The sequence below is a fragment of the Toxorhynchites rutilus genome, chromosome 3, assembly GCF_029784135.1.
Source record: "Toxorhynchites rutilus septentrionalis strain SRP chromosome 3, ASM2978413v1, whole genome shotgun sequence".
In the NCBI taxonomy this organism is placed as follows: Eukaryota; Metazoa; Arthropoda; class Insecta; order Diptera; family Culicidae; genus Toxorhynchites; species Toxorhynchites rutilus.
This window is the reverse complement of record NC_073746.1, coordinates 180,517,043-180,542,730: the sequence shown is the minus strand read 5'-3', so window position 1 is coordinate 180,542,730 and position 25,688 is coordinate 180,517,043. Positions and strand designations below refer to the sequence as shown.

Genomic DNA, 25,688 nt, shown 5'->3' with positions numbered 1-25,688 from the left:
AGTTATAATTTTGGTTTGATTTTTTTAAATCTGTTTTTAGTTTTTTGTATAGTAGAAAATCTAAAAGCATTTTGCTAAAATTTCAGAACGATCGCAGTTTTCTGACCATATTAAGTTATGACCTGTACGCATCGCGGATAATTGGGGTTCTACTGTAAATGTCGTTTGTTCCTCAAACTTGTTTTATGTTATGTTTAATTTTTGGCGATGAGTTTAAAGATTTGAGAATACTAAAACACATTATTGAACTCTCCGCTGCCATCAAGGAGTTTCACTTCGGACCATAAAATGTGTGCACGTTCGACCAATGGTTCTTAAAGTACTAAGACTGCTTCAGGCAGGATGGTAGCACCCTGAATGACTTGGGAAAGGTGCGGCTCCACTGTGTAACCTCAGCGTTACGGTTTTGAATTTTCTTTTGTCATATGAACAACGCAATTTCACGTTCCATCAGGTTGTGGACAAGTTGAAGCCGAAGTCGATATTTGGACAGCAAAAGTCTTTGTTCTGTAAACATTACGATTGCATTCACCTTATTAAGAACGAAGCCGATAATTTCGTCACTTGTGCCGGGGTGGTGAACCGTGCGAGTGCGAGGCATTTGGTGTTCAACTGCAGCCTCAAAACGACGACAGACACCCATATCCTATCGAAGCTCCGATACATCCGATGTGAACACCTATGGTTTGATGACCGAATGCCAGGGCCTGTCAAACCTCAAGCATGATGTGGCGTTGGTGGAAGAATCGTTCAGCTTCGGTTTAGGCGGTTCGACAGATCAAGAAACAGTCAATCAAAACCAACAACAACAGACGGTAAAACTTCTCCATTTCCGTGCTGATAGTGTGGAGCTATGCATTTCAGAGCATTGTCAGTCCTCAGTCAACATCCGCAGGCGACAAGAAGGTCAACAAGAAAGACAAGAAAACGCAAATGAAGACGATTCAGTCAGTGATGCATATACAGAGTCGTACGAGATATGTTTCCGTCAACTTCTACGGCTCCTAAGCGGATCTTAAGCTCGACTTTTGTTTCGACATTTCGGTGATCACACAAAAAAATTATAAGATTATTGACCTACGTTCAATTCCACACAAATGGATGTAACATTCGTGCATGAAGAACCTCTTGATTCGGTAGGGGAGTTCAGTACATTGAACATCATAAGCCAGTTCGAATGGAGTATTTCAACGTAATTTCGGTCAAATATCTAAACGTAATTGGAATGGACTGATGAATGCATTCGATCTTTGGTTGAAACCACTTGCTGCACACTGCAATCAGGTGAAACTTTCCAAGTTCCTTTGTAATGATTAGCACTTCCTAACTCGGGGCTTCGAAGTTTTTTTTAATAACATCTGAGTCACTGCACTAAAACTAAAGTTCGTCTGAACCTAAAACACGATAGGCAGTCAATTTTTTGATACAAGCGAGCGGTTCCTTTCTGTGCCGCTTAAAAAGTAGAAGAAGAATCGGAACTGCTCCAACGTATGGATATTATCACGCTCATCGAATTCTCCGATCGGGCAGCTCTTTATCATTGGCATATATGCGTATCTGCGCCGATTATTCCACCGGACTCGAGGCAGCGCTTGGAGCAAACCACACTCTCCCAACGCCCGGAGATATTCGCATCAAACTAGTCGGCAAACGTGTCCCCAGTATTATTCATCTTTCCGACGTGTACCTGCGAGTAGAAGTCCATGTGTCAAAGAAACTCATGATAATCAACACCCATCGTTACCTGTACCGAAGTAACGGTTAAGCTCTTGGCGCATTCCAGAAACTGATGGCAAGGATGATAACAGGTTCGGATGGACTCGGATGCATTCCTAGGCGACATCATGATCCACAGTGAAAATAAAGAAAAAAAACATTATGTAGTTCTCACTACTCTTTTCAAACGACATCGTCGATATGCTATCGATTTACGCCTGGAGAAATGGCGATTGAACCAGAAGGAGAACAAATACCTTAGACTGGTGCAAATAAAAAATGACACGATCCAGTAAGAATTTCAGCTGCGATTGTTCCTGGTCAATGTAAACTCCAACCAAATTCCATCACAGACTTTGGGGTCGTCGTTTCATGCTGCAAATAAATCATCATTAGCCATTGATAAGACTCGAAGAAAATTTCATTTGTTCCTCAAGCAGAATCTAACACACTTGTGACACAATCACTCGGCAGTCTCTCTGCCGCCTTTTTTTTTGTAAATAATCCCCTCTCACATTCCTCACTACTTACCACTCCCCTCACTAACTTACTGAAGATACGGCCTCACCTTAGTAATACTTCTATACATCCTGTTCCTCACCACGTGCAGCGGGCTGGCCCAGCAGCTTTTCGAAGACGTGGACTTTTATTGCTCGACTCATTAAAATCAAATTCAACTTTAGCTTCATGCAGTTTGTCCACCGGCAGTCGGCAGAGAACTGGTTTATCTGTGGTGATTATGTGATTAATTGTCTTAGCCTTGGTTGCTCGTCGGTTGATAAACTTATACAGCATCACTAGAATGCAGCATGCCATAGAACTGCTAGGAAAAATCTAGAGAAAAATTCGGAACGAAATAATAAACTAATCGAACGAAAAGGGACAATGATACAGGAATGTGAGGACTAACAGTTCGGCTGAGCAACTTTTGTTATTGTGAAAAAAATGGAAAAATCCGAATTTGGTGTATTGATAAAGCATTGCTTTTTGATGGAAAAAATACAGTGCAAACCAAGCATGGCTCGACAAAAGTTATCCGGACTCTGCTCCAGCTATTGCAACTGTGGAATATTACCGAATTTACCGAAATTACCGAATTACCGACACTGGGGCTTATTTTGAGGAAAAACCGAAAGAGAACTATAAAAATGGTATCGAAAAGTTGCATGATCGCTATAATCGCTGTATCACCCTCGAAGGCAATTATGTTGAATAATAAAATTGAATTTTGCGAAAAAAAAATTGTTTTACTGTGTTACCTTATAAACTTTTCAGCTGAACTGTTATATTCGAGCCAGCATGCGTGGGTATTCTGACGAAAGGGCTGCGAATGGTGAATGTGATGATTGGGGCTATCCAAGAATTGCGCTGGCCAAAGTCTAGTATACGGGAGTTTCCGGCTGGAGACCCGATAGAGGACACTTCTTTCATGTATCACATCTACTACAATGGCGGCAATAGGGAAAAGTGCTCCCTTGGCCGAGTGGTTAGCGTCACAACTAACATGCCGGGTGTTCGGGTTCGATTCCCGTTCTGGTCGGGGGAATTTTTCGTCAAAGAAATTTCCTCCGACTTGCACTGTGATCACGCGTATTCTAGAGCTTGCCACTCAGAATGCATTCAAGGCGTGTTATTTGGCATAGAAATCTCAACTAAGTACTAATAAAAATGACGCAAGTAATACTACGTTGAGACGGCGAAGTTCCTCTAGGAACGTTAGTGCCATTGAAGAAGAAGAAGGCAATAGGGAAAAACGTGGCATAGAGATAACAGGGACAGGGACAACAGATGTAGCGTGTCATTAGGTGGAGGCCCGTCAGTAACCGTCAATGCGCGTAAAGAATCGAGAGCAGATTATTTAACTACAGCCTAATCAATGTATAATGTATACTCAACGAGAAACGATAAGCCCGATGCCATGAAACAGGAGTTCTACGAGGAAAGAAACTCGAGAAAACGTATGAAAAGCGTCCAAAACAAAACATGCGTTAAGATGATGATGATGATGGCCCACCTCATACCCCTACAAAGGTCTGAACAGGCCGATTTATCTTATAGATAATATTTATGTTTGAAACAATAAAGAAACCAGTGTTAAAAAAACAATCAAAGTGAACTGGCTCTGTTGCAGGCATAAATTTCTATTAATTGAACATTATAAATAGACAAAAACTGTAAAATAAAAACAAACAATGTTCCAATTCGTTTCGACATAATCTCAACTTCAGGCCCAAAGTTTTTTCAAGACATGTCAATAAAATTTCCAACCCGGGAAGATCCTTGACTGATTGGGAATTGAACCCAATGTCTGATAGTTTCTGCTTAGAACATAAAAGAGATCTGCCACAATTCAGAAATACTTGATATAACTATCTGATAAAAAGACAGTTTTCAAGAATCCTGAATGAGCTATCCCCATTCCAGCTTCCACTACAGACCCTACAACAAATTCATTGTGTATCAGTTTTCTGCCAGTGTTCATTATTAACATAGTCCAGGCTCACCAAACGCGCGCGAGGCTCAAACTTTCGTAGACAACTCTAGTTATTTTTTTTCTTGAAATATGCAATAAAAAATTGAAAAGAAAAACATCATCATCATCAGTATGAACATGGTAGTTTATGACACCTGTGAATAAAATTTTGTAATTTCAAATAATTGGAAACATAAGTAAATAATTTAACGAAAAATTTTCTTCAAAATTAAAAACCTGTTCACAAAACAGATTTCACGTGTGAAATACACATTTTCTTAAACTCTGCCATTGTTGCCGCACGTTTTATTTCTATGGGCATCGAATTGTAAAAATTTATCCCTTTATATAACAACGAGTTCTGCGACCTAGTAAACATAAAGTTTTGTGTCCTAGCATCGTTCACGATTCTTGTATTGTATCTATGAACATCACTTCCTCTTTCAATTCGATCACACAAATATCGAGGCAGCATACCGTTTAAAATTTTAAAGATAAACACCATTGTCATGTAATAAATTCTTTGCTTCACAGATAACCACTGTAGCGCGTCCAACATCAAATTAGAGGAAGTGTATCTACTACATCTTAAAATCAAACGCATAACCTTATTTTGTAAACGCTGCAATCTCGTTATTTGTGTATTGTTTGCAAGGAACAGGATCGACGAGCAAAAGTCTATGTGTGGTGAGATCAACGATTTCTATAATTTAATTTTACTATTTATTGTCAACTCTTTCTTTAAACGACACAAAACGCCGTACTTCTTGGCAATCTTCTTGATAACATTATTGATGTGAGACTTAAAAGTTAAATTGCCATCAATGATAACTTATAAATACTTGATTTCTTTCACGCGTTCTAATGTCTCACCATCTATTGCAAAATTTACGTCAAGACTGGAGTTTGATGAAGAAATTAACATGTATTTTGTTTTGCCAACATTTAATTTCAATTGTTTAAATTTAAGCCACTGAGCCAGAGAATGCAAATCTTCGTCTATATGCTCCGCGATTTATTTTATATCTTTAGCTGCGATCGTCATCGGAGACGTAAACGCACAGGTTGGCCGAGAGGATTTTTTCCGCCTGGTTGTTGGTAAAGAAAGCCTCCACTCTATCACGATCAAAATGGCCTGAGGTTAGTCAAATTCGCCGCAGCCAGAAGAATGGCAATCTGTAGTGCCTACCTCGCACACTGAAATATTCGAAAGCACACCTGGAAACACCTAAACGAATAGGGCTACTCTCAGATCGACCATGTCCTGACGGTCACCTCTTCTTAAACGTCATCGATATGAGGACCTTTCGAGGGCCAAAAGTTGTCGCAGATCACTATCTCTTTATATGTAATATTCGGGTCAGGTTATCCAACTATCTAAATCAAGATCTACAAGGAAAGTACCGCTGAGCACACAGCGGTTATCAACCGAAGGAGTTGCTGAGGAACACTCCCGAAAAGTTGACTAGCAAACGAAGCACATCCACGACACGGTCAGAACTACAGAGCGAGACAGCAGCTGCTACACACAGCGGGTGGTTTGATGCCAGAGTTTGACGAATGAAAACAACCTGGCCAGAGGTCACATGTTGGTGGCAGCAAATCTAACACGACAGATCAAGGGGCAGTGGCGTCGAGTGAAGCTTTCGCACCCGGTGCTGAAGAGGAAAGTCGACAAACATTCGCAATCATCAATCATATTTATTCATATAAATTCGGTTCATTCTGCACCCCTAAATTCATGTACCAGGGCTTTTCATCAGATCATTCTGAGGGTATGGACCGAGTAAAAATTATATTCGGACTGGTTGAAAGAACCAGTTATCTACAAGAAAGGACACCGTCTCAACTGTAGCAATTACCAAAGCATAAGCCTTCTCAATTCCACAATTACCGTGGCACAACCCTCCTCAATTCCACATACATGATTCGGCCCCGCATCCTGTTCCATAGGCTGAGGCCGCTGCAAGAACCCTTTGTCTGGTTCCAATGCGGTTTCAGAGAGAGGCGTTCCGACTGATCCTCGATAAGTTCAGAGAATATAACTTGCAAATACATCATCTGTTCATAGACATCAAGGCGACGTAGGATTCAGTTAAGCACATCGAGTTGTGTCAGCTTATACTCAAACATGGTTTCCCAACCAAACTGATTATGCCTGACTGACTGATGATGAATTATAGAGGTTTTAAACTTTTCAGTTCATTCGCCTCTAACAAATAATAACGGTTTCGCTTCAAGCGTCAGAGGGAACTATCGGATTCGTTTATGACATTAGACGGTCTGAAGCAAGGTGACGGACTCCCGAACCTGCTGTTTAACATAGCGTTGGAAGATGTAGTACGACTAGTAGACGTGCAAAGCAGTGGTCCATCATCCCGAAGTCTCAACTTCGCGGACGACATCGACATCATCGGCGTCAACCGTAGATCTGCAGTGGAGGTCTTTGTGTGCCTTTTAAGTGGCAAGCTGTGAGGATTACCTCTGCCAGAATGAAGTACATGGTTGCTGTCCGAGAGCGAGGTAGCTCATCAGGTGTTGGTACTTAGATGGTGTTGGTTGGAGATACTTTTGAAGTTTATCGATGAATTATGTGAGATAAAGATGCGGATAGCGACTGCGAACAGGGTCTTTTTCGGATTGCGAAGCTAGCTGAGGTCTCGTAGCATGCAACTCCGCACAAAATTTGCTCTGAGAATTTACCGTCAACTTTGAGGCAAACCCCGCACGCGTTGGATGTGTACTGTCGACGAGTATGCCTGATCTGCGGGTGTTAGGGGCGATTGGAGTGTTGCCGACCAGGAACGAGAATGTTGTAGATGTACTACGTGGGCTGAAAAGTCCCGGGACTTTTCAACAGAAGGCACTACTAAAAATGAACTAGATTCATTTCGAGAGGTTCATCTGTCACGAGCTTATGTGTGAAGTTTCATGACATTTCGTTTATTTGTTCACAGTTGTTTAGGTGTTTAGGTTTCCTAGAAGGAAACTATGTTGAGGAGCAAATAGAGCTACGCCCAAAAAAAAAACGATTGTTTTCATGAAAAATCCCGGGAATTTTCAGTCAATGTAGTTATTGGCCAGTAGCCAGTAAATACACGTAAAAGTAAAATAGGTAGATTGATGCGCTCTGTTCGAGAATACCCGTGAAGCAAAATTCTCTAGATAAATTTGTTCATTGATAGCTAGTTGCACATAGTAGGCCAAATATTGGAAGGCTACTAGTAGTTATCGCAAGGTCAGTCGGTAACTGTTTCTCGCCAGAAAAAAATAGAAGGAATTTTATATCTTCAATATCACGAGTTTCTCCTCTAAATTGTTCGAAGGAATTTTTCGTGAATGGAAAAAACGCGTATAAAAGTGTTCAAGGTTTGTAGGAATGGGTCTGAATACACAATAAATTAAAAAAAAAAGATTTCTTTTAAAGAAGATAGCGTTCGAATAACGATAGTGCAGCCGTGCCACAAAAAGCTTATTCCACTCTTAATTTTGGAAAACAAAATACAACAATACCATCTGACTTTCATTAATAACATCATTTTAATTAGTACATGAAACTGTCAATGGGCTTATACAATTATGGCTGTGTAATAAAAGTTCTTTGCAATTTCCGAATAGAGACCAAGTGTGGGAACACGATTTTTGACCAACATATTTTTATTGTTCTTTTTTGCGGATACTTTAAACTGAAATATATTCACTAGACTCTGCAGAATTAGAAACTAAGGCGAGAAAAACTCCACTAAAACATAACACCGTTACAATCCGATTGATTGTGCCAGACCTGAATAAATATGGAGCGTAACAAAACCTATGCAAGCAATAACAATCGCTTTGACAGCTAGGGCTACCCAAGGACCCGCGAGCAGAGCCTGTAGCGCTCCTTCTAGCCAGACGCCACGGAAAGAAATCGCAACCAGGAGCATGACTACCAGTGGAACAGCTCGCTTTTCCAGGTCATGTCTTGAGAACAGCCACAATAGCGTTGCGGTTGTCAAGTGTTGTACCAGAAGAATGTTCGATTCGAGACACCGTTGAATATATATCCATGAGAATTCCGCTCCTCGGGCGCCCACCCACAGCGTGAGACCACGAGATAGAATCACCTCCGCAGTCGCCCAACCCAGACCGGCGGTAATCAATTTACTGTGGCCCTTCCCTGGAATTTTAGATAATACGAATGCTAGTCCAAGTAGATCGACCAAATCTACACTACACCGGAGGAATTCCTGTGGATAATAGATGAGTATGGCATTATTTTAATATATTGTAAGGCATTACGGGACATCCCAAACTCACCGCAATCAGGTTGAATTGCTCTCCCCCAGAGAAGCTTTCTGTGTCGGGGAAAAATGTGGCCAGTACCAACATTTTGCACAACTGAGTGAAAATGTAGATGCCACCAGCTTGAATACACTTCCAAAAAGCGCCATACTCGGATCTACATATAAATAGAAATTGAGGATTAAAAAGTATATCAGTACGAATAACTTAATTTCTCGAAAACGTACAATCCCGAATATTTATATGTCATATAATAAGGTACGTAAACCAGTGCTACACAGTTACCAAAATGATAAAGCGTCATTTTCTGTTAGTTTTTTGGGTTTTTTTAAAGAAATAAGTCGAAAATTAATATGTGGTGCACATATGCACCCTATTAATTAGATTACACGATGAAAGGATGAAAGTCAAATTGCCGATTGATTGGAACGTGAAAGAGAAGGTGCTCTCACCTGTCAAATTTAATCGCGTTGACGGCGGAATGGTGTCGACATCTGGATACGATATTAGTTTGTATGAGGTCAACTATTCACTATCAGATTAGTCGACCCTAAGGCAGTTTTAAATTGCTAAAATTTGAATGAATTTTTTTTCTTTGCGTTATTTGCCTTCTATAAGTACGCTGTTCTGACCCCAATTTAAACTATTTTCTATCAATTTTCAGATATTCTCACCAAAACTTGCCATTATAATACAAAATTATCTTTAAACACAATTTGTGTATGATATTTTTTTACTACTTGCAAGCAAAAGTGATTTTAGTTTACCTAGAGTACTAATTTGGTTTGGTAAAAATAATTTTCATTCATAATTTTTATTTTAAAAGCACGTTTATGTCTTTTGCAAACCCATATTGTCATGCCTGCTCCCCCATTTCGTAATACGAAGCTCAATGCCGTCAACGCGGATTAAACCACCCTAAAAGAATGTATTCCCACTCTCTAATCGCATCAGGGAGGCCAAACGATATTTTCAATTATCTTTAAAAAAAACCGGATTTCGTTTTCATAATTATTGATTGTATTTGTTTTTTTATGGTTTTCATGGTTCCGGGACCAAGGGTGCTTTTTTTTAAATTTTTCCTTCAATTTTTTTACATAACATATCCAAGAATCAGAGAAGTGTTTTTATTCGTTTTGAAGATATGATTTTTTTTAAATTAACCAATGGTCCGAAAAATCAATTTTTTCCTCTTCTTTTCAGAAATGACAAATTCATAACTTTTGAACTTTTTTGAAGGGCCGATTCAGATGAACAAATTAAATCCAATGAGATGGTCTTCAGTCTTATTTCCAAAAAGGACTTTTTTCAAAAAATCATAACTTTGAACTACTACACCGATTTCGGTGATCGTTATATCAAATTAAGGGCCATGAATTATTCTACTGCACTTGCATAAAATTGAATTTTGTTTCCATGATAATTAGACCAAGGGCGATTTATTTTTTTATATTTTTTCTTGAAAGTTAAGTATTTTTCACATAACATATCCAGAAATCAAATAGGTGTTGTTTTTCGTTTTTGAGTTATGATTTTTTCAAGTTTAGATGTTTTAGTTGCAATAGCTCAATGAACAGTAAATAGAAACTTAAGAAATGTAATGTTCTAGCGAGTGTTACGTTTTAGTGTTAGGCGTTACAAAAAGAATAGCCCATTGGCTTCAATTTGATATGTCGATCATATGAATCGGTTAAGTAGATCAAAAGTTATGATTTTTTGAATAAAGGCATTTTTGTAAAAAAAAAAGGAAAATGTGATTTTTTGGACAATCGGTTAACTTTGAAAAATCATAGCTTTAAAACAAAAGAAAATCTCTCAGATTTTTGGATATGTTATGTAAAACATCTTCAGCTTTCAAGAAAAAAATATAAAAAATGTAGCGGCGTTAGCCTGATGGGGCCGGGGGTACAATATTTTGACAATATTTCTTACAAGCTATGCTAGTAATATGTAACCGATTATTCGTGGTTGGCTTGAGGTTAGGTTACAATTTGTTGTCATAATGGGGATGTTGTAGTCTCCAATGTTTTGTACATGTGCCCAACACGGAATACTTCCTATTGAGATACAGCTAAACATTAAACAGCAACGCCCCCTAGTCTCTTCTTTTTTTTTTTTCTACACCATATCTAGCGTGGTGCGTCTCTCTCGGAATCCAGTGTTGAATGGTCACTAGCCGGTACAATCATCAGCTCGTGTAGAGTTGTGATGTGCGGTACAATCCTCAGCTCTTGGTAAAAGATCAGTGGCCTGCACAACCTTCGGCCCATATCGTTTGTATCTGTAAAGAGTATGTGTATGCATTGCCGCGACTGAGTAAAAGTTTATCGATCGGATAGGAGGGATATGATACATGGATACAACGGAGGAAACATCATTAAACGTACGCTGACTTCGGCGTTTCTGACGAACAGGTATAGATGAAGCAGAAGATCAGGATCACGGCTACCTAATACCATGGACAGACATACAGCTGTACTAGCGTTGTACGTGTACAGCGTTGTACAGGTACACGGTAGCATGACACACATACTGTGGTTCTACACTGTATTACATGTTGAACTGACAATCAGAAATTTGACCAATTTTTAGCACATATTTCAACACAACAAACAAGCTTCCAATCTGAGAGAAAGCCAATGAAAAGAGTGTTTACCAAGTGTTTTGATTCGGCTTATTCATGTTACCCACCACTAACCGTCTATGGCGCTGCGCACAGTACAACTGTAGCCATGTACAACGGAGAAACAGGTCGGTACAGATACAGCGATTGTACCGAGTTGCTTGCATGGTTCTAGCGCTGTACATGGTGTCAGACATACAATTTTCGAAGTACAACGGTAGTACAGCTGTATGTCTGTCATAAGTATAAGATATTCCGGACGGGAATATCCGATTATCTGCCTTGTGCCCTCAATGCTCAATGATCGAGTAGATCATGCCGGGGGTTCGGATTCGATTCCAGTTCTGGTCGGGAGATTTCACGTCAAAGAATGTTCTTCCGACCGGTACACGCGTTTTCTTGAGATTGACACTCAGATTGCATTCAAGGCGTGTTTTGTGGCATATAAATCTCAACTATGTACAGTAGAACCACGATTATCCGCGAGCGGATGATCCGCGGTGCGGATTATTCACGACAGTGAGTTGTTTCATAGTAAAACTATAGGCCTTCCCGGAATTTGTCAGTGAGTGGTAGGCTCATGCTTTTTTTGGTTATGGCTTTTACGTTATTTGGTCACTGGTATAGAGTTCGATGGTTTCTGTACCGATAGAACATATAGCGAATTCGTTTTTAAAACTGAGTCAGTGCCAAACTTACAAAGTAAAACGTTTTCAGTTCACGAATGCGGTGGTTTGTTGGTGTGCGTTATATAGTCTGATTTGTTTATATTTGCGACGACAAATGTACAGTGTCGACGTCTGGTGGCGATATTAATGCTTGGGAGGTAAATTATTCTCTATCAGATCAGAAGGGCCAAGTGCAGAGTAAAAATATAAAAGTTTGAATGAATTTTTTTACTTCATATTGTTTGATTACCTAACACATGTAGTTCTGACACTCACTTGACCATTTGTCGATGCATTTCCTGTTTGTTCCACAAATAATTACTTTTATAATATAAAATCATCATTAGACACAGTTTTCGTTCAATATGTTTCTGCGATATCGGAAAAAAAACCTCTCTAAATTATTCTCTATCAGATCAGAAGGGCCAAGTGCAGTGTAAAAATATAAAAGTTTGAATGAAAATTTTTACTTCATATTGTTTGATTACCTAACACATGTAGTTCTGACACTCACTTGACCATTTGTCGATGCATTTCCTGTTTGTTCCACAAATAATTACTTTTATAATATAAAATCATCATTAGACACAGTTTTCGTTCAATATGTTTCTGCGATATCGGAAAAAAACCTCTCATTTCATCACATCAAATAAATATTCGATACGTTAAAGTAAATTTTCATTCATAATTTTGATTTTGAAAGCAGGTTTATTCCACCTGAATATTCATTATTTTTTTCGCCTCAAATGAAAGCACACGTAACATAATGCCGTCTACTTGAATATACTCTTCAAAATCAGAATCCGAATTGGATTACGATTCCAATAATACAAAAGCAAAAGCAGCAGGTTTTCCATTTTCATAGTCTTTATTTTTAGATTTTCCAAAACAATACTCGGAACAGTTCAGTATAGTTGTATTGGTTAACCCGAGTGTCAACCCGTGAAACATCTCAGTGCGAGACTAACAAAAGTTTCGGGGCGAACTAGTGCGACTGCGACTGCGACTGCGACTGCGACTGAGTGTGAAACTGAGTGAATAAAAAAACGCTCTGACAGCAGTGCGGCACTGGGGTTGAAACTGAACAAAAACGAATTCGCTAATAGTTTTCAAGCTAAAATATCTTTTTTTAGTGTTCATTTTGTCATTTATCGCGTCATCCGTGTTGAACTTGGCTAGATAATCAGGGTTATACTTTACTAATAAAAATGGCACAAGTAATAAAACTATGATGGAACGGTGAAGTTCCTTTCGAACCCTTAGTGCCTTTTAATAATTACATTACTAAATAAAAGCTTAAATATTATGAAAAATTTCAACCCACTTTGTACACAAATGATGTTGAAGTTAGGTAACTTAAGGGAGTGGGGTTTTGTCTTGCGTTACTTATTGTTACATAGGGGAAGGGGTCCGGAATCCGTATTTTCAGCGATACGTAATTTGTGTACCACGCCTTATTGGCACACCCAAAGTTATGCCATCTCGATATTTGTTAGGCTACCGGAACGATTCTTTCATGTTGAGGTTCATAATTTATATTTACCAAATATTTGTTCTGAGTATATTGATGATGATGATGATGATGATAATTCAAGAACCATCAGCCACCGCCACACATAAACAAATTGGCTTACCTTCTTCATCACACTAGAAACAAAGTGCTGTCAACTATTTGTCATAGCAAAAATCAAGACGGGTCTATGGTACTAGGTGAGGCCGTTTCGTCACTAAGTTGGTTAGGGGAGCGGTATAGGAAAACAGTACGGAAGAAAGCAGAAGGGGAATTATTTGCTTGAAGCGTGAAAGAGACAGACTGATCATGAGTGAGCTTGGGCACAGGCGTATTGTGCTTTGTTTACCAACAAAACACAGTAGACTCCCAAGATGGCTGAAGAGTGATTTTAGCCAAGACGGGTCTATGGTACTAGGTGAGGCCGTTTCGTCACTAAGTTGGTTAGGGGAGCGGTATATGAAAACAGTACGGAAGAAAGCAGAAGGGGAATTATTTCCTTGAAGCGTGAAAGAGACAGACTGATCACGAGCGAGCTCCGGCACAAGCGTATTGTGTTTTGTTTACAAACAAAACACAGTAGATTTCCAAGATGGCTGAAGAGTGGTTTTAGCAAGTTGGCCCACCTTAGGATATACTTCTACGCGCCTTGGCAAAAATTATAATTCTGTAAACTTTATTATTCCACGTCATATTGTTGAGCATTTTTCGAAATAGTGTTTTTACTACTATTTTACGACCTATATTACTTATTTTATGCATCTTCGAATCATGAGAAGGTTATAAAAGTATTATTTAGATTGCTTTTTCGTTGAAACGTATAATTGGTTGAAGCCCTTGAACTGTAAACTTTCTGTTTGATGGTGATGATTATGAGATGCAATCAAAGGCTAGACGTCGTTTTGGCCCAGAAGAAAATGATGAACATTTTTCAGTGGTTACTATAGGCAACAGTGCTGGAGACAACTATCAAAAGAAGGAAGATTATAAGGAAAAACCGAAATACCCGGAGGCAACAGGAAGCAGTTGGTTTCCGAAAATTCCACAGAAGTTCCTCTCAAGCGTGATCAGCTCTAACACAATAGGAATCGATTCTTTTGATTTGCAGAAACAACCGCCAACTGTCAGCAAAATTTTTACTGAAGACGAAGACAAAGAAAACGAACCGGAGTTCATCATGACGGCCCGAGATCGATCAACGGAATTTGCCAATGCAATCCGATCACTGCAAGGCAGGAATATTCAGCGCGCAGTGAATTTACGTGATCCTCGGAAAGCGAAGCAACTTCAGAGCTATTCGGAGTTCATGATGATTGCAAAACATATAGGGAAGAATGTTGCAAGCACTTACGCGAAACTGGAGAAACTAACATTACGTAGGTTTTCTTATAATTCGGAAGAATGTTTTTGGTAATTGTCTTGTTTCAGTGGCCAAACGCAAGACATTGTTCGACGACAGACCAGCAGAAATACAAGAATTAACGTATATCATCAAAGGTGATCTGAACTCATTGAATCAACAAATTGCCCGTTTACAAGAGGTATCCAAATCTCAACGAAAGTCCAACACTGGCAAACATCTGCTATCGCATTCCTCGAATATGGTTGTTGCGCTGCAAGCAAAACTGGCCAACATGAGTTCCGACTTCAAGCAGGTGCTGGAAGTGCGGACGGAAAACCTCAAACAACAGAAAAATCGTCGCGACCAGGTTCGAATTGATGTTTTTTTTTCATAAATGAATTTCACAGTTATTTTCATTTATAAACAGTTTAGTCAAGGCCCCATTTCGAGCAGTTTACCGCCTTCTGCGATGCGTGGATCAACGCAAGGTAGCCTACTACTACAGGAACAGGATCAAGTCAGCATCGATATGAATATGACTGTTGGCTCAAATTCTGAAAGAGTGCCTCTGCTACAGCAGCAGCAACAACAACAGCAACAGCTTGTGCTTTACGATGAATCCGATAATTACGTACAAGAACGAGCTGAAACGATGCAAAACATTGAGAGTACGATTGTTGAACTCGGCGGTATTTTTCAACAACTTGCCCACATGGTGAAGGAACAAGAAGAAATGGTGGAACGCATCGACACAAATTTGCAAGATGTCGAAATGAATGTCGAGGCAGCCCATGGGGAGATTCTGAAGTACTTCCAATCGGTTACAAAAAATCGCTGGTTGATGATCAAAATATTCGGCATTCTCATATTGTTCTTCATATTTTTTGTGATCTTTCTTGCATGAGCTGGCATAAATACGCTATGTAGTCTGTGTATGCAGCGATTTATTAATTGTTATTACGTACTCTACACGAAGGTACTAATTGGTGTGGACATACTTTGGCTGGCCGATACAATTGATTTTGTTGTTGATGTAAATATTGGAACAATATTAATCGAAGTAAAAATAGTTATGCATTATAATATAATTTAAGTCGTGTTGTGTTTCAATATTTTAAAATTAAGTAGAGTATTCCTTTGTGAATCTTTTTTGACGTAGAACTACGTCTCTAATTAAGGGTGCCAAATCAGAAAACAGGTTACAGGTCGGAAATTCCCTAAGATTTGTTTGATATGCCATACATTACAATCCCCTGGTGTGTAAATGGTTGAAATTCATGAAAACTATAAGCATTTCCATTTTTCCATACATGAAAGCAAAGCTGGGGGTCTCCGTAGCCACATTGGTTGCGCGTTCGCTTAGTAAGCGATCGATCGTGAGTTCAAAACTCAGGGCCCCCATTGACCATCTTTGTGTTGTTACAGAATAACTACGTCCACGCAACAATCATCAGCGATGGAGATCGATCCACGGTCGAAATAAGATCGATTCATCCATACAACTGCTCTGCTCTGCAGAAATATCGGGCTGCTGTTCTATAAATAACTCAACAATGGATCAACGACTGTCTCCGCTGTCCAGTCTTAACTGTGGATAATGGAAGAACAGATAGAAAACTCTTTCGCCTAAATGGCTACTGTGTAAATATGTACCATTTGCAATGGTATAGAAGGGAATACTCTAACGCCGAAAAATGGCAACTGTGTAATGTGCTAATTATAGATATGATAAATATGTGACATGTACACGATTAAAATTCGGCTCTGTTACAGCTAAAATGCTAATGAGCCTAAAATAAACAAAAGGGATAAAAAAAAGCAAAGCTAATCTAGACCGGCAATGCTAACAGAAAGGGCTGTTGAGAAGAACGCAAAACGGAGTTAAGTGTGTGTATGTTTAGTTGCTTCAAACCATCGATATATGGATATTTGTATGCGTACGTGCGTGCTTCATAACCCGTATGTGCAAATAGCATCTTCGATACACTGAAAACCCATTTGTATCTGCTCCCACGTGCATTGGTTCTGCCACGATGCAACAATCACCTAATTTTTTGATGCTATGATTGACGACTTATCTTGAGTATGAGAAAGTAAGGGGCTGTCCACATACCACGTGGACAGGCGTGGACATCCCTTATACCCCTCCCCCTGTTGTCCACGTGGATATTCCTCCGGTTTTGAGAAAAAAATCAAGCAATTTTATTTTTTTCCGCTTAAATTTCATTTCAAGTTTGTTTCTATTTTCTATTCCATATTTTTATTGATAAAAATTATAGCCTTACCAATGGTAACGATTTGTCTTGAAATCTTCAATTTTTTTCAACATTGTCCGGGAGCTCATTATTTTCTTCCGAATTCCATTTACGTTATCTCCATATCCATTTTAAAATATCGATTGTGAACTTATTCTCGAGTATTTTTATTAAAGCTGGCTGGCTGTTTGAGTTTTCAAAAAATCAGACAATTAAATCAAGCACTTTTTTTTCCCCCATTTATTTATTTATTAGGCTCATTAGCATTTTATCTGTAACGGAGCCGGGTTTTAATCGTGTACATGTACATATGTTAATGTTCCTATAAATTGTAAATTACACAGTAGTAGTAGTAGCCATTTAGGCGTTAGGTTTTCTGTTCCATTACATTATGGTAAATTACACTGTAGTAGCCATTTAGGCGTAAGGGTATTCTATCTGTTCTTCCATTGTTCAGCAGACCGGACAGCGGAGACAGTTGATATTGATCATTGTTGGGTTATTTATAGAACAGCAGCCCGATGTTTCTTCGCAGAGCAGAGCAGTTGTATGGATGAATCGATCTTATTTCGACCGTGGATCGATCTTCATCGCTGATGATGGTTGCGTGGACGTAGTTATTCTATAATAACACAAAGATGGTCACAATTGAGGCCCTGAGTTTGAACTCACGATCGATCGCTTAGTAAGCGAACGCGTAACCAAGTGGCTACGAAGACCCCCAAATCAAGCACTTTGTTTGAAAACAGAATTTTCTCGTCTGAACATCAATGACTTTCGCTTTTACAGGTTCGGTAGTGCCTGATGGTTATAATGAACCTAGTAAAAACAAAACATCTGCAGTATCATCGTGATCGATGATTCCTTTGACCTACAACCTTTAATTGTTGAATCATGCTAAATATTGTCCTGAAAAATTCGTGCCGATTCTAAGGAAAAAACCAAAAGCATATTTTTGTAGACATACATTTTTCGATCATAGATGCACCGTTTTTTTCCTGAATATTTCAGCATCCTTCGTGCAACTTGAGAATTCCATCCTCTCAGAACTTATGCTGTGCAGTAGGTTGAAGTTCTTACAAGAATCTTAACTCATTCCTCGTCGATTATTTGCAAGAGACGGACACACATTGTCCGTCCTCCGCTACAATATCGAAGCTGAAAAGTTTTTTCCCCCTCCGCCAAAGTGATTTTTGGTTGTTGTTTTTTTTTCTTTCGTCCATTGGTGAGAAGTTAAGTGCCAACGCATCCGGAACAGCGAGGAAGCAGCACCTCTCCAGCGACGCTGGACCGGTGTTCTGTGAATTGGTTCCATTGAGCGTCACATTTGTATCTTCACCAAACATCAAACAGAGAAGTACAATAGAATAGTTTTGCCGTCTCGCTATTGTGCTTATACCGTAGCGTGCAGCGTTGTATAGCTCCCTGAATAGGGTTGTTCAAGTTGTTCGAACTCATCAGACTAAATTTTTTTATTGAGTTTTTATTTATTAATTTTTTTTTACGAAATTATTGTTTTTTTTCAAGAAGGTTTTTGATTTGAGCTAGTTTTTAGTTTAAGTTAGTTTTTAGTCTAAGTTAGTTTTAAGTTGAGTTTTTGCGCGAGTGTGTGCGTGTGAGTTGTGTGTGTGCGTGCGAGTTTTTTTTCGTTTTCATAGGCGGTTGCGCACCGTCTGCGCAACCGTTATGACATCTGCTGATGCCAATGTTGCGCGGACGCGTTATTATCAACAGTCCTCGAAGGCACCATGGGTTGTTTTCTTTCGGCCCAAGGAAAAAGCTTTGAGAACTCTTGATATTTCAAGAGATTTGCTGCGTAATTATAAGGGCGTCTCGATACATAAAGAGAGACCGGACAAACTGCGTGTAGAAGCACCGACTTTTGATGTGGCCAACAAGATTGTTGACCACGAAGTTTTTAACAGGGAGTATCACATCTACATCCCTTCTCGAGAAGTGGAGATAGAAGGCGTAGTAACCGACGCGAGTCTGAGTGTCGATGAACTAAAACAAGCGTCGGGTTCCTTAAAAAACTCGATGATTGGAGATCTTGTAAAGATCCTGGATGTTAGAAATCTGCATTCAGCATCTTTGGAAGAAAATAAAAAAGTTTATAAGCCCTCGCACTCTTTTCGAGTTACTTTCGCAGGTTCTGTTCTCCCAAACTATGTGAAAGTAGAAAATGTTTTTTCCCAGTGCGCCTGTTTGTACCGCGGGTTTATAATTGTACCAAATGTAAAAAGTTGGGACACTCGGTTAGCCACTGCGGCAACAAATTTCGTTGCGGCAAATGTGGCGATAAACATAGTGAGGATTCTTGCACTCAAACAGTGGAAAAATGTATTCACTGTGGCGAGAATCCTCACCCTCTACAAGAGTGCCCAAGGTACAAACAGCACTCCGATAAAGTGAAGCGTTCTATCGCTGGACGCTCCAAGCGGACTTATGCTGAAATGCTAAAGACCGCATCAGCCGCTCAAAATGAAAACCAATTTTCGGTTTTATCATCTCAAGAATCGGATTCTGATTCTGATGAGGGTCATACTTCGGCTGCACCAGAATCTTCAATAAAGGATGAATCATCAAAAAGAAAGCTCTCTTCACCAATGGTGCACCGTAAGAAAGCTAAAATGACCCTCGGAAGATTGTCTAATTCCAAGGGTAATAGTAGCAAAAAAACGAATCCGAAGGCTCCTTCTCAGCCAGTTCCTGGTTGCAGCAAGGATTTTACGTCATTACCCAGAGAAGAGAGAAATAAAAACGCTGCTCCTCGATCTTCTCGTAGAAAATTCGCGTCTAATCGAGGATTGATAGCTTTTTCGGACATTGTGGACTTCATACTAAACACGTTCAAAATTCAAGACCCCCTCAGAAGCCTTATTTCTGCCTTGCTTCCATCTTTAAAGTCTTATCTTAAGCAATTGACTGCTTCATGGCCCCTCCTTGCATCAATCATATCTTTCGATGGATAATTCATCTAACGTAGTAGAAGATATGATCAATGTGCTACAATGGAACTGCCGTAGTCTAGTGCCTAAACTAGACTCGTTCAAATTTTTACTTCAAAATTATGATTGTGATATATTCGCTCTTTCCGAAACATGGCTTTCTTCTGACACAGAACTCAACTTCCACGATTTTAATATTATTCGCCTGGATAGAGATGATTCCTATGGAGTACTTTTAGGGATCAAAAAGTGCTACTCTTTCTATAAAATTCCTCTCCCAGCTCTATCAGACGTCGAAATCGTCGCTTGTCAAATAACTGCAAAGAATAAAGAACTCTGCATAGCTTCAGTATACGTTCCCCCGAATACTTCCATTAGCCGCAGTCAACTTTGGAATCTAATTTCGATTCTCTCAACCCCAGTTCTAATTTTGGGTGACATGAACTCCCATGGTACTGGGTGGGGCGATCTTTATGATGACGCTAGGGCGGCTATTTTTTACGATTTATGTGACGATTTCAACTTGACTATCTTGAACACTGGTGAAGTGACACGAATTGCAAAACCTCCGGCTCGGGAAAGCCGACTCGATCTATCTTTGTGCTCAAACTCGCTATCATTAGATTGTCAGTGGAAGGTCATCAATGATCCCCATGGTAGCGATCACTTGCCAATCAATATATCAATCAAGTGTAGCCCGCAATCCACGGAACCATCTCGAGTTCCATTTGATCTAACAAGGAACATCGACTGGCAAAAATTTGCAACGGCGGTAACAATCGGTGTCGAATCAATAGATATACTTCCACCATTGGAAGAAAATCGATTCTTCGTCGATTTATTGTATAAAAGCTCACTGGAAGCACAAAAAAGAAAAGTTCCAAGTGTTTCATTTAAAAGAAAACCAGCCACTCCTGGCTGGGACGATGAATGCACAAAATTGTATTTGAAAAAATCTGATGCTTTCAAAGCTTTTCGCAGACATGGAACACTTCGAGGAATATTCAAAGCTTGAAATACAGCTGAAACAACTAGTTAAAGCAAAAAAACGCGGTTACTGGCGCAATTTCATCGAAGGTCTTTCTCGTGAAACCTCAATACGCACCTTGTGGAGGGTAGCTCGCAACATGCGTAACCGCTCATCTACCAACGAGAGTGAAGAATACTCCAACCGATGGATATTCGATTTCGCTAAAAAGGTCTGTCCAGACTCAGTTCCAGCCCAACATATTCTTCGAGAAACGTCTCCGAGCGGTGGACCTCTGGACAGACCATTTTCAATGCTGGAATTTTCTATGGCTCTTCTTTCATTGAACAACTCTTCACCCGGAAGCGATATGATTAAATTCGTTCTTCTAAAAAATCTTCCCGATATCGCGAAAAGACGCTTGCTAGACTTATTCAATACTCTACTAGAAAACAATATTGTGCCACCCGAATGGAGACAGGTCAAAGTGATAGCAATTCAAAAGCCGGCAAACCAGCGTCTGATCATAACTCATACCGTCCGATTGCAATGCTCTCGTGCATTAGAAAATTGCTGGAGAAAATGATCCTTCGAAGACTCGATCAATGGATCGAGACAAATAATTTGCTATCAACTACACAATTTGGGTTTCGCAAGAGCAAAGGAACAAACGATTGTCTAGCGTTGCTTTCTACAGATATTCAACTGGCCTTTGCGCACAAGGAGCAACTGGCTTCAGTATTCTTGGATATTAAGGGAGCTTTTGATTCAGTTTCCATAGAAATTCTGTCAGACAATCTGAACAGATGTGGACTTCCTGGAATTTTGAATAACTTCTTGTACAATTTGTTGTCAGAAAAGCAAATGAACTTCACCCTTGGACAGCTGACAACTTCCAGAAATAGTTATATGGGTCTACCCCAAGGCTCATGTCTCAGCCCCCTTCTTTATAATTTTTATGTAAAAGATATTGACAGTTGTTTGGCAGAACAATGCACGCTAAGACAACTTGCAGATGATGGTGTGGTTTCCGTCAGAGGTCCCCATGCCGAAAACTTGCAAAGACCATTGCAAAATTCCCTAGATAACTTGTCTTCTTGGGCAAGGAACTTAGGGATAGAATTCTCGCCGCAGAAAACAGAACTGGTAGTGTTTACTCGAAAGCGGTCCCCAGCCCAATTGCAACTTAAGCTTTTGGGGAGAAACATTACCCAATCATTGACCTTCAAGTACCTTGGTGTCTGGTTTGATTCAAAATGCACTTGGAATACCCACATTACGTATTTGAAGCAAAAATGTCAAAAAAGAGTCAACTTTCTCCGCTCGATTTGCGGCACGTGGTGGGGAGCTCATCCGGGAGATCTCATAACGCTTTATAAAACAACTATTCTATCTATTCTGGAGTATGGCTCTTTCTGCTTTCTCTCAGCAGCTAAAAGTCACCTTCTAAAATTGGAACGAATTCAATATCATTGTCTGCGTAGAGCTCTCGGCTGTATGCACTCAACGCATAACATGAGTCTCGAGGTTCTAGCAGGAGTAACTCCTCTACAGAACCGATTCTGGGAACTTTCTCTCAGAATACTGGTGAAATGCGGTATCACGAACACACTTGTGATTGAAAACTTTGATAAAATGCTTCATCTAAATATACAATCTCGGTTTATGAGAATTTATCATCACTATATTTCATCAGATATTTGTCTTCCATCGTTTACTCCAGACCGTGCTCACTTCACCATCAGCAGTTCCTCAATTGAATACGATCTGTCGATGAAACAAGCAATACTTGGGATTTCAGATCAGCTTCGACCAACTTTCAGTCCCCGTATTTTTAACCGAAAGTACCCAAAAGTCAATTGCATGAAAAGATACTTCACTGATGGGTCTCGCCTCAATGGATCCACTGGCTTCGGTGTTTTCAATGAAAATTCAAGCGCCTTCCGTAAACTGCAGGAACCTTGTTCCATTTATGTTGCTGAGCTGGCAGCAATCGACTTCGCATTGGGGATGATCTCCAACAAGCCTGCAGACCATTACTTCATTTTCTCGAATAGTCTCAGTTCGCTTGAGGCTCTCCAGTCGATGAAAACTAGTAGGCACCCATCTTATTTCCTCACAAAAGTGAGACAGCAGATGAGTGCACTGATCGAAAGATCTTATAAGTTAACCTTTGTTTGGGTCCCCTCTCATTGCTCAATTCCTGGCAATGAGAAGGCGGACACTCTCGCAAAGGTGGGTGCACAGGAAGGCGAATTGTTTGATAGACAGAGTTCATACGATGAATTTTTCCAATTACTGCGTCAGAGTTCCCTCTTGAGTTGGCAAACCGATTGGGACACTGGAAGTCTTGGGCGGTGGTTATATTCAATTATTCCAAAGGTTTCTTCGAGAGCGTGGTTCAAAGGTTTGGACTTAAGTCGTGACTTCATTCGTGTAATGAGTAGACTTATGTCCAACCACTACTCGCTAGATGTGCATCTCCACAGAATAAATCTTGTTCAAAGCAACGTCTGTCGGTGTGGAAACGGTTACGATGACATCGATCACGCAGTTTGGCAATGTACGGATAATTACGCAGCCAGAGAGTACCTTTTGAATGCCCTTGAGGTCCAAGGAAGACAACCCTATGTTCCTGTTAGAGACGTGTTGGGAACTCGCGACATCTGCTATATGCAGTTGATCTATATGTTTGTGAAACGGTCTAGTATAAGTATTTAATGCTTTTGTGTTTTTCTTTTTCGTTATTAGTTTGTTTGTCTTGTCCCCCCATCTCACCGTCGCCCACCCTCGACAGCTAGTCGAACACCAGATGCTATCCCTGGTCATTATGCACAATGCTACAGTGCGTGCGGCAACCCTCGGTTGAGACAACGATACCTCATATCCATATCCCCAACCTGACCCGTCCCACAAAAATGTTGCCCTTTTAACCTCGAGTAAACCGCGAGTATTCGGTCGAATCCTACTAAACATAGAAATTAGTTGAAACTTTGTATAAACAAACCTTGAATTAGCGGCTCCGCAAAGCTTATGCGATTGAGCCTTACAAATAAATGAACTGGATAAAAAAAAAAGAATCTTAACAGTTATTAATCTGAAGATGCAATATCTGGTGAGTAAGGCGGGTAGAGTTTTAGAAGTGCCCTACACCCAAACTAGCGTTGGCAGAAAACATGTCATCTTTGGCAGAAAAGATGCCATTTCCTGTGCATGAGAGTCAAATGCGCAAATAATGAGCTATTTTAAAAGCTTAAAAATGGTTTGTATGTATGCGAGCAGGTGCTCCCGTGGCCGAGTGGTTAGCGTCATAACTAACATGCCGGGGGTTCGGGTTCAATTCCCGTTCTGGTCGGGGGAATTTTTCGTCAAAGAAATTTCCTCCGACTTGCACTGTGATCACGCGTATTCTAGAGCTTGCCACTCAGAATGCATTCAAGGCGTGTTATTTGGCATAGAAATCTCAACTAAGTACTAATAAAAATGACGCAAGTAATACTACGTTGAGACGGCGAAGTTCCTCTAGGAACGTTAGTGCCATTGAAGAAGAAGATGTATGCGAGCAGACATCTCTTTCTGTTTTCTTTTCTCTTTTTTCATTTGGGATTATGCAAAAAAAAAGTCCATACGACGTCAATGGGGATCAAACCAAGGCCGGTTGGAATGTAAAGTTACTTTACACGCCCACGCTATCCATATAACTGCCAACGCTATTATAAAGGAGCGTGACAATATTACACCTCATCATAAAATGAAGTTGGAAGGTGTTTTCTAAGACGATAAAGAAGAACATGAACGAGAATATATCTTTCTCTGTCTGGGCCGTGTATTTGGCAAACTATATGAAAAGCTTTCATATGCTTTCATTTAAATGTGTCTCCTGTTTCGCTCCCTCATATTTTTTCTAGCATATATATTATACAAATGATATACATGTATTGGGGAGTAGAACATTTTATGTTATCTTTCGGCTCATTTAATGTAATAAATCGGAATGCCAGTACATGTGCTAAAAATTAATTTTGGGTGTAGGAGCGTTCTGGATCGTTGATTTTAATTATGTATTTTCGTCGCGTTTATGAAACGAATCGCAGATTGAGATAAGTCCCTTCAAGTATTTTTCGGTAAAATTAACCCTTATTCCGAAATCCGGTCGGATTTGAAATTAGCATAATATTGCGTTCTTGAGGAGTTTATTCTTGTCTAGAAACATGAAAAAAATATATTTTTTCTTCATATTTCTCTAATTCATACATTTAAGAATATACCATAGAAGAGACTTTTAGAAAATCTCATTATTTACCAAGTTATAGCCATTTTAGTGATGCAATATATTATCTAGTACGGCCATAACAATTAACTTCAAACGCGTTTTTCTCGAAACATGTTTTTTCAAACTGGCTTACACGATATCTCAAGTTCTACTTATCCGATCTATGTTTATATGAATACAATCTGTATGCATCTCTCTATCGCATGAACCTATAAAAAATCATAATTTCGTAACTTTACTATTTAAAAAAATCAAGAAACTTTAAAAAAATGTTTTAAACAGCATTTTTTTCTTCAAATTTCCGCCATTTTGTCAAAAAACACGTTTTTGACTTGTCCGAGGTTCATGCGATAGTGGCATCTTTACTGATTCAGAATCTGTTTGATTTGTTTGTTCCAGATAACCAGAAGTGCTGGAACCTTGTACGCCATGGCACAACTTTTCTTTGAACCCCCTCACTTGATCAGCTTCTTATTATGGATATATTTTTTTCCGTTCAATTTTTGTTTTATTGTTGAAAGATAGATAAACAAATAGTGATATAATGGATGGTAAAAATATTCTTTGTTTTACTTTTTCGGAGCTCGGAGGAACGTCCGAAATTCGTGTCTCTATCCCCCTTAATCTGA

The 25,688-nt window shown here is 39.6% G+C and overlaps 2 protein-coding genes and 1 long non-coding RNA gene across 6 annotated transcripts; 1 reads left to right on the top strand and 2 right to left on the bottom strand.

Annotated features, from left to right (window-relative positions):
* Nucleotides 1-2,963, bottom strand: LOC129777339 (uncharacterized). 2 transcript variants are annotated; one of them, XR_008743233.1, is made up of 4 exons: nt 2,285-2,963; nt 1,974-2,091; nt 1,745-1,832; nt 1-1,687 (listed from the first exon to the last, which is right to left on the bottom strand). It is a non-coding gene; the product is annotated as an uncharacterized LOC129777339 (long non-coding RNA). The 2 variants fall into 2 exon arrangements; XR_008743232.1 differs by lacking the exon at nt 2,285-2,963 and having other exon boundaries at nt 1,974-2,241.
* Nucleotides 2,964-7,828: 4,865 nt separating this feature from the next.
* Nucleotides 7,829-8,887, bottom strand: LOC129777329 (BOS complex subunit TMEM147). Its single transcript, XM_055783557.1, has 3 exons — nt 8,701-8,887; nt 8,489-8,630; nt 7,829-8,418 (listed from the first exon to the last, which is right to left on the bottom strand). The coding sequence occupies exons 1-3, from the start codon at nt 8,775-8,777 to the stop codon at nt 7,948-7,950; spliced, it is 690 nt and encodes a 229-aa protein (XP_055639532.1). The 5' UTR covers nt 8,778-8,887; the 3' UTR covers nt 7,829-7,947.
* Nucleotides 8,888-13,923: 5,036 nt separating this feature from the next.
* LOC129776378 (syntaxin-5) lies at nt 13,924-15,704 on the top strand. Of its 3 annotated transcripts, none has more exons than XM_055781980.1 (4): nt 14,038-14,053; nt 14,383-14,650; nt 14,703-14,983; nt 15,044-15,704. In XM_055781980.1, exons 2-4 carry the CDS (start codon nt 14,452-14,454, stop codon nt 15,518-15,520), a joined length of 957 nt encoding a protein of 318 aa, XP_055637955.1. In that variant the 5' UTR covers nt 14,038-14,053; nt 14,383-14,451; the 3' UTR covers nt 15,521-15,704. The 3 variants fall into 3 exon arrangements, with proteins under 3 accessions (XP_055637953.1, XP_055637955.1, XP_055637954.1); XM_055781979.1 differs by lacking the exon at nt 14,038-14,053 and adding an exon at nt 14,185-14,324; XM_055781978.1 differs by having other exon boundaries at nt 13,924-14,650.
* Nucleotides 15,705-25,688: the final 9,984 nt, after the last annotated feature.

Excerpts from the sequence above, each read along its gene's own strand:
- LOC129777329 (XM_055783557.1), bottom strand. The coding sequence starts at position 8,777 with ATGACGCTTTATCATTTTGGTAACTGTGTAGCACTGGTTTACGTACCT. Across the intron at positions 8,631-8,700 it reads ACATATAAATATTCGGGATT|ATCCGAGTATGGCGCTTTTT; the intron begins GTACGTTTTCGA and ends ATTTATATGTAG. Across the intron at positions 8,419-8,488 it reads AGCAATTCAACCTGATTGCG|GAATTCCTCCGGTGTAGTGT; the intron begins GTGAGTTTGGGA and ends TATTATCCACAG.
- LOC129776378 (XM_055781978.1), top strand. The coding sequence starts at position 14,152 with ATGCAATCAAAGGCTAGACGTCGTTTTGGCCCAGAAGAAAATGATGAA. Across the intron at positions 14,651-14,702 it reads ACTGGAGAAACTAACATTAC|TGGCCAAACGCAAGACATTG; the intron begins GTAGGTTTTCTT and ends GTCTTGTTTCAG. Across the intron at positions 14,984-15,043 it reads AGAAAAATCGTCGCGACCAG|TTTAGTCAAGGCCCCATTTC; the intron begins GTTCGAATTGAT and ends ATTTATAAACAG.